This window comes from Heterocephalus glaber, unplaced genomic scaffold (assembly GCF_053883595.1).
Source record: "Heterocephalus glaber isolate CG9 unplaced genomic scaffold, H.glaber_assembly_v1.0 deba00001444, whole genome shotgun sequence".
In the NCBI taxonomy this organism is placed as follows: Eukaryota; Metazoa; Chordata; class Mammalia; order Rodentia; family Bathyergidae; genus Heterocephalus; species Heterocephalus glaber.
The window spans coordinates 695,567-712,289 of NW_028258297.1; the positions used below are offsets into that span (position 1 = coordinate 695,567).

Genomic DNA, 16,723 nt, shown 5'->3' on the forward strand with positions numbered 1-16,723 from the left:
TCTACTCTAAGAACACACCACAATTTATCCATTTACCTGTGATGGGCATGGCACTATTTCCAGGTTTGGGGAGTTACTGACAGAGTCTGTAAGGCTATGTTTTCTTTTTCTTTTCTTTTTTTTTTTTGGTACTGGGGATTCAACTCAGGTCCTTGAACTTGCGCAGCAGGCGGTGAAACCACTGAACTAAATCCCCGGCCCACTCAGATGGTTTTATGAGAAGGCTGAGCAGGTTGCACTCAGAGCTGGTAACACCAATGGCTGCTAGCCCTGAGGATAGAGGTCTAGCAGCAGAGCTACTGAGGAGCTCGAGATTAGGTGAGAGAGCTGGGAGCTGCAGAAGAGCTACTGGGTGCTACTAGGTCTGGCTGCTGAGCTGCAGAGAGCTGCTGGCACTTAAAGCCAGAGCTGCTAACAACAAGGGAAATATATTTCTACCCTTTTGCAATTTGCATCTAATTTGAACAAAAGAACCCTCAGCTAATTGGTAACATTCCCAGGCATTTTCTTTTTGTTTTTTTGGGTACTGGGGATCGAACTCGGGTCCTTGCGCTTGCAAGGCAGGCGGCGGAACCACTGAGCTAAATCCCCAGCCCTCCAGGCATTTTCTATGCACACACAATCACATAAATGCACCTATCTGAACGTATAAAAGAGCATTTAAAAATAAAACAGTAAGGTCATACAAACACTTGTATCTTGTTTTTCTCCACACAATGTATTGAAGCACCTTAGACCTATATGCAATTGTATATAAGCTTATACTATAGAAATAAATATATTTTATAGGGCCAGGGATTTAGCTCAGCAGTTTCGCTGCCTGCTGCGCAAGTGCAAGGACCCGAGTTCAATCTCTGGTACCAAAAAAAAATTTTTTAATAAATATTTTAGTTTTAACTGTGATTTTGGACTTGTGAACTACATGGCTCTAATACTATAGTCAAGGCTGAGCTGATACACCCAGAAGTGAATTTATATATCCACTTAAGCTGGGTGTAGGGGCACACATCTCTAATTTCAAGACACCATGAGGCTGAGGCAGAAGGATCCCAGGTTCAAGCCCAGATATGGACAACTCAGATATACTCTAGTTCAATATAAAAATGAAAAAGGGGTGGGGATGTAGCTCATGCAAAGGCCCTGGGTTCAATCCCTGGTGCTGGGGGAAAAAAACCTCACCAATGACCACCATGATATTACCTACATTAAAGTCATAAAAGCACTACCTTGGTGGTGAATTGTTCATCACTTTTGGTATGTTGTGCATGGCTCCAACTGCCTGTCACCTGAGGAGACTGTAAAATTACTTCTTCTGGAAACAATACTTTAAAACAAAAAAAAGAAAAAGTAGAAATTAATAAAATGCTTAGAAATCATGAATGGAGACAAATGTTTATGGCTGATCCCAAAGTTGTTTGTTTCTACTCTTTTTTTTGGTACCAGGAATCAAATTCAGGAACTTGCGCTTGCCAGGCAGATGCTGTACAACTGAGCCACATTCCCAGCCCTCTATTCCATTCTTTTGTGGACCTCCTTTTATGCTATCTCTAAACTTAGCACTACACTAGTACTATATGTTATTTACAATAAAGTCATTTAGTTGTCTCTTTGAAAGTACAAAATGAAATATATTCCAGGAGTGCAATGCAAAGTGCAATGAGTTAATTTTCAATTATTTAAGCACACTATTTTTATGTAGCCAAACTAGCAAAACGACACAAACTTCCCAATAGAAAAGTAGGAATGTGAATATCACATACTTCTACTTGTGATGTATGATTAAAGAGACCGAGTTTTACACAATAATTACATGAAGGCTATAAAAACTGGGAACATGATGTTACAATACCAGTGTAACAATACTACCTTTTACACCTAAGTGGATAGCTTGTTCAAGTGCAAAATGACACCGTCTACTTGTGGTCCTGCCAGAAAGAAAACATAAAATAGTTCATAAATTTCGAACTTTATGATTAGTGAAGCTCATGGAAATCTGACTTATATAACTGCTATGGTGAGACTGTGTGGGGAGCTGTTAGGTCACGAGGGCAACACCATTATCATGCAGGCAGTTTAGTCACGGAGGGAGTGGTACTGCTATGAAAGTGAGCTGGAGTCCATTTCCTTTCTCCTGCTCCTCCCTCTGGTCCTCCGGACTGCTCGCTCACCACATGATGCCCTCTGCCATGCTATGATGCAGCAAGAAGGGCCTCACCACATGCCTTATCAGATGGATTCCTTAGCCTCTAAAACTGGCAAAACAAATTTCTTTTTTTAATACCCAATCTGTGATATTCGGTTATAGCAACATTAAGAAGGTGGAGCAGCAGACTAAGATGACAATCTTTAAGTCATCATACTAATGTAACCTTTACAAAATACTTATAAATAGAGACCAGATTAGACATCAGGTATCACAAAGTCTTAAAAGCACCACTGGAAATGTGAAGGACTTGGGTTGCTTTCCTACATGTGTCCATATAAAACATTAGAAAATTAGGGATTTTAAACCAAGATAGTTTAAATGGTAAAACATCAGGAATTATTTTTTTTCCTGGGAATATTTATGTTCTAATGTATAAAGTGAGTAAGCAGGAAAAACTGTGAGGGTTGCTCCCTTGAAATTCACTGAAAATAATAAAGAGAACAACATATTTCATCTTCAATGCAATAGGGTAACTGAAGTGCCAAAGCACAAAGGAAGAAATATGTTCTATAAAGAAAATCTAGACTCTACCAAATAAAGGCACAAGAGTCAATTCGCACCTTCTCAGAACCTGGGCTAAATACAGTTTTCTGGAAAACTCAGATATGGATGCCTGAAAAGCCACTTTACTGCTCCCCACTACATGAGGTGTAGGGTGGATGCTTGAGGTCACTGTCAGGCCCACTTTCATGGTGTGGGAATTTGGGGTGTATGTGCAAGTTGTCTGTGAGCATCCCAAGGGGCTCCATGTACTGCGGGTGTGGGTACCTCTACCTGTCCTTTGTGTACCTTTCCAAGATAGTTAGATGTCTAAGATACAAGAAACTTCATTTAAAGAGCAATTACAGCAGGCTGTGAGCCATCCTAGGACTTAGCAAAATTGACTCTAAAAAAATGTAGAGCAGATCAACTAAAAGAGGAAAAGCTGAGGGAGGTGGCCTCCACCCGTCCTGCTACTCCACCCTCTTACACTCTCCAACACCTCCAAGTAAGAGAGAAAGGAGGAAAACTTTAAAGCCTTTTCAAAGCTACCATGACAAAGACTCCAAAAACATGAAAAGAACAGTACCAAGCAAACAAGAAAACCATTATCAACCAGCTTATCAGTATCTTACCTCCCAAAAGCAATGAAAAAACGTGAGTGTAAATATTAGCTAATAAATCCCAGAAACACAATAAAGGAGGAATTCATCAAAAAATTCCTAGTTTTCATTCTGGTTATACAAGAAAGGTTTGATATAAAGTTGAAACTCTTGGTATCAATGGTTGAAGGAAAACAATTAGGTCAGAAAATGCTGAAGAGGTAATGAGACCATATTACAAAAAAGCTTGGGGATTTAACTCAGTGTAAGGGTTCTAGGTTAAAGCTTCAGTACTGCAACACACACACACACACACACACACACACAATTTAAAAGTAAGGGCATATGCCTGTAATCTCAGCTATGAGGGAGGCTGAGACAGGAGGATTACAAGTTCAAAGGCGCCTGGGGAACTTAGAGCAAGTGTTAGGGCTTGTGTCTAGATGTCCCCCCAAAGACCCATGCAGTCGTAGGTGGGGCTTTTTCAGAGGTGGCTGAATTCAGTGTGTGTGACTGATTCATGGTGCAATGCTAGGCTCAAGGGCACTAGGATTAAGGGTGTGAATGCTATCCTGCCCTAAGTACTCTGAATAAAATAAAAGGGGCAGAAAGATGCTGTTAAGGTCCCTTGTTGCTTTTTCTGTTTTCCATCCCCATGAACCGTTGCCCTTCTCCCATGTGCCACCCTGCCTTGGAGCCAGCTGATTATGGACTGAAACCTCTACAAACTGTGAGCTAAATAAAACTCCCTTCCCTTAAACTTTGGGTATTTTGTCTTAGCAATGAGAAAAGTAACTAAGACAGCAAGCCTATCTCAAAAAGAAAAAAAAGTAAGGGAAAGAGGGGCCAGGGATTTAGCTCAGTGGTTCCGCCGACTGCCTCGCAAGCAGAAGGGCCAGAGTTCGATCCCCCACACCAAAAAAAAAAGTAAGGGAAAGATATGCACACAATTCTAGTCAATGGTAGGGCGTTTAGTAGAGGAAGGAAGAACAGCTGGGTTACAGGTCCTGATAAATGAATGGATGGGTAAGATAAAGGAGGCTGGTGGACTGATGGTGACAATGGGCACAGGCCAAGGATCTGGTGGACATAAAGTCTAGAAAGAATTAACACGTAAACGGATACATCTTTATACTCCACATCTATATGGTGACAAAGCTGCGCTTGTGGGCATGCACAAGTGCTGCACCGGACACTAAAGGCACAGAGACAGCACCAACATGGTGTCTCCTGCATCATCATGGAGATGTCAGCCGACTTGCAGGCAGACACATCAAGGACAAGGACTCATGAAAGCCTTACCTATTGTATGTAAACTCTACATCCATAGGTTCAGAGTTGTATGCTTGTTCAAATTCTGTATTAAGTTTAAGAGTCACATCTTCTTCATGAATCTAAAAAAGAAGCAATTTAACTTCCATATATTTAACTTGACTTCTTGGAATAGTCTTATATGTATATCCAGCAACACACCATAAAAAATGTATTTATAAATCTGAGCCAAAATTTGATTCCTTAGATATTTACAAAATTAACTGAAAGGATTACATCATTTTGTCACTAAGTTATATAAACAGGAGGCACTGGCCAGAATCTCCACTCACAGCAACAGCACTGAACACACTTTTCACGGGTCAAAGGCTCTGAGACTCTAGTGCAGTAGGAGGACCACCCCACTGACAGCCTCCCAGAAAGGATGCAGTAAGACTTGCCCTCCTGGTATCAGGAACTAGAAAAGGTTAGACTGCAAAAATCAATCCCTCATATTTTCTCCTGGGCAAAGGGGAAAGAAAGTGAATTTCTAAGAATATATGGGAAGAAAAATAAGAAAGAAAACACCGAGCTACAGCAGGAGCCCAATATCCTCATGTGAGTAAGGGGCTACTCAGGCAGGGTGGCCTCTGAAGGCCAAGATGACCACAGTGAAGGTCCAGGAAGCTATGACCTGAGTCGACTCTGAGACTGTGGGACACAGGTTAACGCCCATGGTGAAACACTGGCATGGACCCATTTCAGGGCCTTCTTATCAGCAGCCACTGTGACAAGCCCCTTACAAGGAGAGCCAGCTCAACAGGGGTCCCAGGGTTTCCTAGAGATTGCAAGAAATGAAAGTGAATCCATAATCAAAGATCACTCAAAACACGAGGGAACAAACCACTAAGGGTAAGGGCAACATAGGCTGCCTTCAGCAGATGAGGGTGCCAATGACTTCACAGACTGATGTGTCCCTGGACAGAAATCTGAAAGGCTGTATATGAAATAAGTAAACGGAGGGCAAGCAAGCAAGCAAGCAAGCAAGCACAAGAGAAAGCTGCTGAGGCACCTGTAAAGAATTTCATAGAGCACTGAGAAATGAGAGTGAGAGGAATACAAGGAGGCAGCATGTGTGATGATGCTTTCTCCTTAGGACATGGTCCTGGGCAGGGGCAGGAGGACTCGGAGCATGACCAGCTGGCAGTGGGCAATGTTGCTCCCTGAACTGGATCCCTAGGAGGGCACAGCTTTCCAGGGCTGTGGACAACCACTCTACTCTGTCGCTGTTGGCTGACTGTCCTTGCTTGCTTGCCTTTAGTGTGATAACTACTTGTTCCAGATGTGACTTCTCCATCAGCCAGAAGGCCTCCTGAGAGCCTCCTGTACCAGCCTGGTGTCCATATCATATGATGACAGAACCAAGTAAAGCCATGGCTGGGACCTACAGAATATAGTAAGCAGACTTTATGTATGGCACACTGGGCATCTTACAGGATTCCACTGCCTTAGTATTATGTCAGGCTGTTTGCTATGTTGGCTGTAAATGAGACATTGGATGGCTCTACCACTCACTCATACTCAGCCTGTGCTTCAGGAACCAAGGGCCTTGGTGAACAGAGCATCCTGCCAGATCTTTGGTCCTGTTTCTTTGGAGGCTTTGACACTCAGAGCTTTCCTACTTTACAGAGTAGCTGGCCTACTATTTGGAAGCTAAGATGGTCACCCGGTCATCTGTGGGCTCCTCATGCCACTTGGTCACCAGCAAGGTGGGCTATGGAATTGGCAAGGTGAATAGACCCTCTGACTCGGGCTAAGTGGCTGCTGTTCTACAATGGGGGAGAAAGCATTGCCTACCACACTGCCACTGACTGATAAGTGCTCGTGACTATCACTAGCATGGGCTCACAGGGGACAATCCCTTAGGAGTGTAGGGCGGCTCCTTCCCCGCATTAACCAAAGTGCTGCTGAGCCTGGAAGTCCTGCCTGAGGCAGAAGGGCCGGGGAGTCAGAAATTATAGCACTGATCTTATCATCAACTGGAATGATAAAGCCTGTGTGGCCTTTATCCCTTCCTACTTATATTTGTGCCTAATTTCTCTGTCCTACTTTTCCCAGTATCATGCGCTCTGGTAGCAGTCAACTTTCAGCCCAGGGCCACAGGCTATCAACTTGGCCCTGTGGAAAGCCTGGGAAGAGATGCCTCTACGATGTGGGATACGCAGGCGGGTCATGACAGGACTCTGGACATGACACTGGGGAGGGACGAAGACAGTGTATTAATAAGGAGCAAGTGCTTTACAAATTTAAGTGTAAAAAGGATGGATGCCAACATTCTCATGCAAAAAGGTCACTTTTCCTGGCTCCCAAAATACAAACCCCTTTCGGAGTGAGGATATAAGCTGTGACAGGAAAGATCTCCACTTAGCAGAGTGGAAGCCTCCTCAGAAAAATACACTTGAGAGCGACAGCTCTTCAGCAGTTCCTTGTCACTCTAGCTGCTGATCAAGTCCCAGGTGAAATTCTAACCCAGAGCAAAGGAGATGTGGCCAGTTAAAGGGCTGCAGGAGTATCGAGTATCCCTGTGCCGGGACTAGAGTTCCCAACATGGTGTGGCAATCAGGCACTCCAGGCTGCCAGTTATAATCTAATTGCTCTGGGAGCAAGGATGGAGGGCCCTCTATTTGAGAGCTGCCGAAGCCAGCGGTGGTACCTTTGGTCTTACCCGGGTGGAAATGCGTCCCCATGAGACAAGGCCTTGCACTTCTGTGAGTTTGTTCTGCAAACTCCCAGACCACTGTTCTCTAGCCTGTCTTGCTCACCTTGGTGGCAGTTCTGAGAGTCATCCAGAACTCAAAATAATGCTCCCTTGCTTCTGCCAGTTGTCACAGGCTTTTTTTTTTTTTTTTTTGGGTACCGGGGATCGAATTCGGAACCTTGCGCTTGCGAGGCAGGTGGTGGCACCACTGAGCTAAATTCCCGGCCCTGTCACAGGCTTCTGACATCTACAATGAGCATTCTGACTGATCCAATCACCCCACCCTAGATGAGGAAACCTGGACTCAACTACAAAGACATCAGTTTCTGTGCCCTGCTTGAGTCCACACCTTTTGAGGTCACTGGCAAGGCCCTTTCTGGCAATCAAAATTCTGTCAAGGCTACCCTGAGGCCACTCCTCCTCTGAAGCAGAGACATCCATCTCCTCAGGAGCTGTCACTTGCAGTAGTCTTCCTCCTGTCCTCAGTGGAGACTTTCTACTGTCTCCTACCACTGTTGCTCGAGGAAACCCAGGACAAAGCCTAGCTTGCAACTTAGTCCTCAAGTGCTGTGCTGAATCATCAGGAGGGCACTGAGATTTGCTGAGATTTTACCTTCTAAGAAAATACCACATGTGTCAACAGAGCCATAGCACGAAGCCTGAATCAGAGTGGAGAAAAGAGCAAACACGGTGAGCCAGGTCTGACAATGCTGTCTCTGTGAACCCTTATCACACTCTTTTACTCTCCGTAACCATTTTTCCCTCCACGAATGAAGGCTCTTTTGTTTTTAAATTTCCTACCTCAGGTAATGTGTGTGCTCAAGATCTCTGACCCACAGATTAAGCATCCCCTTCTTAAGCAGATCCCAACATTATTCCTTGGGCTGTGCTCAGTCTGTGAGGAGTGAAAACCAGCCCAAGAATCACAGACCCTCCAGGTACTGTGATCCAGATCACCAGGACAAGTCAAGCCAACGAGACCTCTGCCCCAGCCTGAGAGCCGCACACTCTCATGTGTCCTTCCTTCTGAGGCTTCTCCCCTGCTCTCTCTTCCAGAGCATGAACAGATGCATAGTCAACTAAATGCAAACATCATGACTTATGCGTAACTTACAAGTTATCTGGTTGAAAATTATAGCTACTAAGTTCCCTTTATTATTCCAAGATTCTCTTCAAATTTCCCAGTTATAGCCCAAACCCAAGGGAGCCCCTTCCCAGAAAGTGGCTGAGTCAGCCTGAATTCCCTCTTCAGGAATTGTCCTCTTACCTCCATCACATAGCTGATGTACTCGACGACATGTCCATTATATTCTTGAGATTTTAAAATCAGTTTGTCACCTAGTTAAAAATACATCACTGGGTCAAACCTACACAAAGTCACCAATTTCTTCTTTTACACTATGAAATAAAGCCCTGAAGTAGAATAGAATAAAATAGAACATTACTTGGATCTGCTGCTTAAATAATGGGTGATCAAAAAAACTCCCATGCTTAATATATACAGATCACTGATCAAGTTTTAAGTGAAATACTACTCGGAAGGACAGAAATGAGGTTGTGTGTGTACATGGCCAGTTCAAAGTGCCATTTCACCGTATGTGTCTGCCTTCTGGGCTCCAGGGAAACTTGACAGTGCAGCCCCACCTGTGTACAGGGACGGTCTGCTCTCAGCCAAGCCGGGAACCTCCAATACCAGCAGATCCCCATTCCTCTTTAGGGTAACTCCACTCATGCTATAGTCCTTCAGTTCCATTTCTGCATGGATCTCCTCGAGCCACAGCAGAGTGGAGAATTTCTCCTTGTAGTTTGACATGTTCAAAAGCTGAAAAAGAATTAGAGCAGAGCAGCATATCCACATGTCCATAACCAGGGAAGAAGTGGCTCTGGAGTAAGTCCATCTGCTTTCATCTAACAGATCTACCCCTCTACTGAGGTGACTCAAGGTCAGAGCTCAGAGCTTAGCACACTCCCTGCTTTCAGCCTTTGGAGGATCACAGGGCTGTGCAGGAAAGTCCCTCTCTTTACTGGCCATGCCACCAGCTGCCACCATGCCTTTTCCCTTCCCTGCCTCTGATGTTCCTGCTCTCTGTTAGGTCTTCTGAGTTTGTTCTGGAAAGGGCATTTTGATTTGCACAGCCATCCATGGGAAAAGATAGGGCTTCCACTGGCCAAGATAGAGTGATAAAGACCAGTCTATCACCTGCTGAAATAACTCAAAAATATCTACATAAATGGGCAAGTTCCTGAAAACACAAAAACTACCAAGACTAAGCTATAAACAAAAAGTCTGAACAGAGTCCTAACTACTAAGGAGACTGAAATCAGTTAAAAATCTTCTGACAAAAATCCCTAGACCCAATGGCTTCACAGGTAAATAGTACTAAACATTTAAAGGAACTGACACAAACACTTCCCAAACTTTTCCAAAAACGGAACAGACCACTTACTCATTGTAAGAGGCCATCATGATACTGATACCAAAGCCAGGTAAGAATAATACAAGAAAACAAAGAGCCAGGGGTGGTGGCACACACCTATAGTCCTAGCTACTTGGGAGGCTGAGGCAGGATGACTGATTGAGCCCAAGAGTTCAAGACCAGCCTGATCTCATCTAAAAACAAAAGCAGGAGGCCGGGGATTTAGCTCAGTGGTTTCACTGCCTGCTGCACAAGCGCAAGGACCCGAGTTCAATCCCCGATACCAAAACAAAACAAAACAAAACAAAACAAAAAACAAAAGCAGGAAAACCTAACAGACCAATATCTCTTAAGAAAGTGATGTAAAATTTGCCGGCAAAATGGTAGCGAAGAAAATGCAAGAGCATATTAAAAGGATTATATACCATGACCACATAAGATGTATTTCTGGAAATCAGGGCTAGTTCAACCTATGAAAATCAAAGAATGTAATATAATACTTCAACAGAATGAAGGAAAAAAGCACTTGATTATCTCAACTGATGCAGAAAAAGCACTACACAAAATTTAATACCCTCTTGTGTTAAAAACACTGATCAACCCAGGTACAGGAGGAAACCTCAACATGATAAAAGTTCATCTGTAAAACCCCAAACCTAACATCACACTCGATAGTGAAAGACTGAAAACCTTTCCTCTAAGATCAAGAACAAAACAAGGATGCCCTTCCCCCATTTGACATAATTTTTCAAGTCCTTGCTAGAGTTATTAGGCAAGAAAAAGAAAAAAAATCAGAAGCAAAAAGTAAAATTATCTCTTTGTTAACCTATGGCTTGATTTTGCATGTAGAAAACTAAAGATTCCACAATAAATTGTTATCAAAGAGGTAGGCTTCACAGTCAAGATACAAAAATTAGCTGCATTTCTAAACTAACAATGAACAATCTGAAAAGTATCAAAGTAATTCTACTTACAATAGCATCAAAAAGATTAAAATACTCAAGAATGTAACCCAAGAAGTGAAAGGCTAGTGTGCTAAAAGCTATGAAACCCTAGAGAAAGAAGTGAAAACATGAAGTACAAATGCACCACATATTCATGATGTAGGAGACTTACTATGACTGAGATGTCTATACTAATTGAAGTGATCTCCACATTCAATGCTACTTCTATCAAAATTCCAATGACTTTTTGTAAAAACAGAAAAACTCACCCTAAAATTCATATGGAATCTCAAGGGATACTGAATAGCCAAAATAACCTTGCAAAAGATGAACAAAGCTGGAGGGCTCAATTTCAAAACTTACTACCAAGCCACACTAATAAAAAACAGCATGGTACTGACCAATGGAACAGAACAGGGTGCTCAGCAATAAACCCTCACATATAGGGACAAGTGACTTATGACAAGTGTGCCAAGACCATTTATTGGGGGGAAAGAACAGTCTTTTCAACAAATGGTGCTCAGAAAACTGAATATCTACATGCACAAGAATGAAGCTGGACCCTTACTTAAGCAAATACAAAAATTAACTAAAAACAGATCAGCGGGCCGGGGATTTAGCTCAGTGGTTTCACCGCCTGCTGCGCAAGCGCAAGGACAAGTTCGATCCCCAGTACTAAAAAAACAAACAAACAAAAAAACCAAAACAGATCAGAGACCTAACTGAAGGGCTAAAACTAGAAAACTTTTAGAAGAAGCCCTAAAGGAAAGCTTTACAACATGGGATTTGCCCATGGTTTCTCACATATGACACCAAAGGCATAGGCAACAAAAAGGACAACTAGACTACCTCAAAATTTAAAAATTGTATACACTAAATGATACTTTTCTTTTTGGTACCGGAAATTGAACTCGGGACCTTATGCTTGCGAGGCAGGCGGTAGAACCACTGAGCTAAATCCCCAGCCCCCTAAATGATACTTTTAATAGAACAAAAAGGTACTCTATAGAATAGAAAATATTTAAAAATCATATATCTGACAAAGGATTAAGACCTAGATTATAGAGAAAGAAGTCCTACAACTCAACAACAAAAACACCCAATTAAAAAACTGACAAAAAGACATGTAGACATTTCTTCAAAGAAGATAACACAGCAGGCATGTGCTCAACATCGCTAATCATTAGAGAAATGCAAACCAAAACCATGGTGAGGTACACCACATATTCTCATTAGAAGGGCTACTATAAAAATACCAACAAAACAACAAAGAAAACAAAAACAGAATATGAAGTGTTACTAAGAGTGTGGCGAGACTGGAACCCTTGTGCACTGTTAAGAGAATGCAAAATGTGTGCAGCTGCTGTGGAAAAATAATATGGTGGTTCCCCAAAAAATAACAATTATCATATGATCCAGCAATTTCACCTCTGGGTTTTGTTTGTTTTTTGGTACCAGGGACTGAACTCGGGACCTTGCGCTTGCAAGGCAGGCGCCAGGACCACTGAACTAAATCCCCGGCCCAATTTCACCTCTGGGAATACACCTAAAAAACTGAAAGCAGAGTCTGGAAGAGATGACTGGTAGAACCATGTTCCCAGCAGTGTTATGCACAGTTAAAATATGGAAGCAGCCCATGTAAATACCAATGATGAATGGATAACCAAAACGTGGCCCACCCATAAAATGGAATATTCTTTACCCTTAAACAAAGAAGGAAATTCTGATACATGCTACAAGATGGAGAAACCTTGATGATTTTAGGTTGAGTGAAATGAATCAGTCACAACAGGACAAATACTGCATTAATTCTACTTTCATGAAGTTCCTAGAGTCATCAAATTCACAGACACAGAAAGTTTAATGGTGGTTACCAGGGGCTGAGGGACTGTAATAGGGAGTTGTTGTTTCATGGGGACAGAGTTTCAGTTTCATAAGATGAAAAGGTTTTGTTTTTTAGAAGAGCTGTAACCATAAGTTACTTTATTCCACTGGGCAAACTATAGTTCTTTTAAAATCTGTTTTCTGGAAACAGCAGGAAACAAAGCAAATTCTCTAGGGGTTTCCTTTTTTATAACTCAAGAAAAAAATTATATATGAAATTGAAAAACAAGAAGATATAGCTGGGGATTTAGCTCTGTGGTTCTGCGGCCTGCCTTGCAGCACAAGGTCCCAAGTTTGATTCCCAGTACCACACACACACACAAAGAAGAAGATATAAAAATCTCACAACTCAGCAAATAAATGATTATAAAAGACTAGGAATCAGGACACTTACATTTGGGCCACCAAGAAGTTCTATTAATTCTCAGTCTGTGATAATGATAAACCGTCAGACAGAGATCACTCTAGTTACTATTACCTGTAAAAATTTACTTCAGATGATTTTGGAAAAAATATCTATTTTTCAAAGATAGTCAGGAAAAACAAAAGATGCTGATTAGCCTGTTGTTTTTAGTGAATATAATTTTTCTGTGCTGACAATGTATACCTAGAAAGATTTAAAACAGAAAAAGGTTGGGGCATATAAAACCACTCAAAGAATGTGTTGTAGAAATTAGAATGGTATTAGATTCCTTACTGAGTGTTCATTTCCTCTTGAGTTTCTTTTATTCCAACCAAGAAGTTTGGCTTTCGGTCACCCATAATTTCTTCACTCTCCTTTTGGAATCTTTCTTTGCCATTATTTACTCTTGTTTGTAACTTACTACATAGCAATAAAACTTTAAAAATATCCCCCATTTTCCCCATGAATTGCCTACCTTATTACTGATTACAAGGCAAATTTTTTCTCCCTTACACTGTTTTCCATTTTTGTGTTTGTCCTACATTTTACAAATTCTTTTCTTAGATATTTAATCATTTCCTGTCAATTCTTTTTTTTCTTCAAAATTAATTTCAATTCAAATGGAAAAATACATTTATTTTAATGGTTATTAAATCTTGCATTTTTTGGAGTAAAACCTCCCTGAAATTATATATATACAGAAAGGGTAACTTATTTGTTACTTTTACCATGGATAACATGATATGCAGCCATCTGTCCCTAGAACAGAGCTTTGGGGATTGATGGTGGAGATGGTTGCACAACATTTAGAATATATTTCTACTACTGAATGTACACTGTATGTTTTTGTGTTTTATGTTATGTGTATAATAAAAAATAAAAACTCTACACCTATTAGCTTTACTCATAACTGCCAAAATTGGAAGCAACCAAGATGTCCTACAGCAGTAGGTGAATGGATAAACTGGGATATATCCAGAAAATGGAGTATTATCAGCACTAAGAAGAAATGAGTTTTGGAAAAGACAGTCATGAAAAAACATGGAAGATAATTAAATGTATATTAAAAAGTAAACGAAGCCAATGTAAAAAGGCTATATACTGTGTGGTTTCACTTATGTGACATTCTGGAAAAGGCAAAACTAGTTAGATCACTAAGCAACTGGCAAGACTAGGGGGAGACAGGAATTAAAATGTATCCCAGAGGACGGAGGCCAATCAGACTGCTCTGAATGATGTTATAATGGCAGACACATGTCATTATACTTTTGTCCAAACCTAGAAAATGTACAAGATCAAGAGTGAATCTATATAAACTATGGGCTTCGAGTGATTATGATGTGTCAATGCAGGGTCATCAACAAATGTACCATCCTGGTGGGAATGTCCAGAGTGAGGGCAGGGGCAGGAAGTATGGGAAATTTCTGTACTTTCCTGTTAATTTTTGCTGCGAACCTAAATCTGCTCTAAAATAGCCTATTAAAAATGAAGATGATAGCTTAAGTTTGTATTTGTAGATCTAGCATTAAGTATCTCAGGGTTTCACTCTTAACAATTTCACTTTCTCTTAAAACAAAAAACAAAAAAACCAACTAGCCAACCAACCAACACAATAAAATTTTTCACTTCTACAGGATGTTTTTTACCCACGCATACAATACTTCCCCAGCACTGCACATATCTAACTTCCCTCTGTCTATCCAAATTCATCCTGCAAGTTACCCCTCCTCTGATCAGGCTTCTCCACTTCCACCAGGGATTCTGACTCTTCAGCTTCTATGGGACTTAATTCTACTCCTCATTTTGATACATAATTATATGTACGGTAAAGACAGACCATGTTAAACTGAATCAAAGGAAAGCTACAGGAGCCATGATATCATCAAAGCAGACTTCAGAACCAAAAATATCATCAGGAATAAAACTGCCACACATCTCACATTGGTAAAGGGATTACCTAATCAAAATGACATGTGCAGGGCCGGGGACTTAGCTCCGTGGTTCTGGCACCTGTCTCGCAAGTGCAAGGTCCCGAGTTTGATCCCGGTACCAAAAAAACCCCCCCAAAACAAAAAAAAGACATGATGCAGCCACGAACACATATGTATCTAGCCACAGAGCTTCACTATAAGAAGCAAAGACTGATGGAACTGTAGGGAGAGCAGACGAGTGCACATTCAGTCAGAGAAGACTCAAACCCCTCAGTAAACCTACAGAGCAAGCAGAAAAGGCAGCAAGGGTATGGAAGACCTCAGTAACTCTAGCAACAAACTTTGCCTTACTCAAATTTATAAAATAAGTATAAAAAGAATATATATATACATATAAATATATATATATACTTTGGTGCCGGGGATCCAACTCAGGACCTTGTGCTTTCCAGGCAGGCGCAGTGCCACTGAACTGCATCCCTGGCCCAGTAAAAAGAATATTTACCAAGATAGTTACTATAGACCATGAGATATCAACAGATGCAAAGGATTCAAGTCAAACAAAGTATGTTTTATGACCACAATGAAATAAAATTAGAAACCAGTAACAAAGATTTATGGAAAAATCTCAAAATATTTAGAAACAAAATATACTTTTAAATAACTATGGGAAGTCAAGTGCAGTTGGTTTACACCTATAACCCTAGTTATTCAAGAGGCTGAGACAGGAGAATTCCAAGTTCAAAGGTAGCCTTGGCAACTTAGTGAGACTATGTCTCAAAATAAAATTAAAAAGACTAACTATGGGTCAGAAATCAGGAAGGAAAGTAGAAGGTATTTCAAACTACATGAAAACAAATACAATAAATTGAAGCTTGCAGAGTGCAGCAAAATTAGTACCTAGAGAAAATTTTCTAGCACAAAAGAGTCTACATTAGAGAAAAGAAAAGATCTCAAAACAAATTACTTCAATCTACTCCTTAAAAAAAAGAAAAAAACCAGAGCCAGGCATGTTGGTGTGTGCTTGTAATTCCAGCACTCTGGGTGGCTGAGGTAAAGGATCACAAGTCACAAGTTCAAGCCCAGTCTGGGCACCTTTGTGACTTAGCAAGACCTTATTGCAAACATAAAAGAAAGCACTTGGTATATAGCTCAGTGTGAAGGCCCTAGATTCAATCCTTAAGTCTGTCTCTGTCTGTTTCTCTCAGAAAAAAGAGCAAACAAAACAAAGCACATAGACGGAAAAAAAAACAACCTAAAGTAAGTACCAATGAAATGGAAAAGGAACAAGAGAAAAACCACCAATTAAGCCAAAAGTTAGTTCTTTGAAAAGATTGATAAAAATTTATAAACTTCCACTAGTCAGGTTCATGAGACACAAGTTACCAACATTATAAACAACGGTATGCAGATAAATTACTTAAGTTAAAATGGGTAAGTTCTTTTAAAGTGAAAAACTTGCACAGCTCACTGAGTAACAGGGAAACTGAGCTGCTACACAGCTATATCGAAGCCTATCTCCTAATTTAAAATCTGCCCAAAGAAAGCTCCAGACACACGGGCTTCCCTGGAAGATTCCATGAGAAACCTAAGAAATGGGCCCGGCAATTTAGCTCAGTGGTTCCGGCGCCTGTCTCACATGTGCAAGGTCCGGAGTTTGATCCCCAGTACCAAAAAAAGAAATCTAAGAAATGATTCCAGGCCAGCGCAGCTTCCGCCTGGCGGCCTGGTGGACGCTGCGGTCGCGGGAATTGCCGACTTCTGGTCATGGCCGCCACACCGGAGCCCGGCGAACCCGGGAAGGGGAAGGCAGAATTAGATCATGTGATGTTGGTGTAGGAGGATTT

At 41.3% G+C, this 16,723-nt stretch overlaps 1 protein-coding gene across 2 annotated transcripts in view; it reads right to left on the bottom strand.

Annotated features, from left to right (window-relative positions):
* Mov10l1 (Mov10 like RNA helicase 1) overlaps positions 1–16,723 on the bottom strand; it is a 70,682-nt gene that overhangs the window by 18,871 nt on the left and 35,088 nt on the right. Inside the window, exons 11-15 of one of the 2 annotated variants that reach the window (XM_021258760.2) lie at positions 8,942–9,119; positions 8,565–8,635; positions 4,591–4,682; positions 1,867–1,925; positions 1,227–1,324 (exon numbers count right to left, since the gene is read on the bottom strand). In XM_021258760.2, coding sequence (XP_021114419.1) covers positions 1,227–1,324; positions 1,867–1,925; positions 4,591–4,682; positions 8,565–8,635; positions 8,942–9,119 — 498 coding nt within the window. The remainder of the gene's footprint in view (positions 1–1,226; positions 1,325–1,866; positions 1,926–4,590; positions 4,683–8,564; positions 8,636–8,941; positions 9,120–16,723) is intronic. The other variant, XM_021258762.2, reaches the window with a different exon arrangement.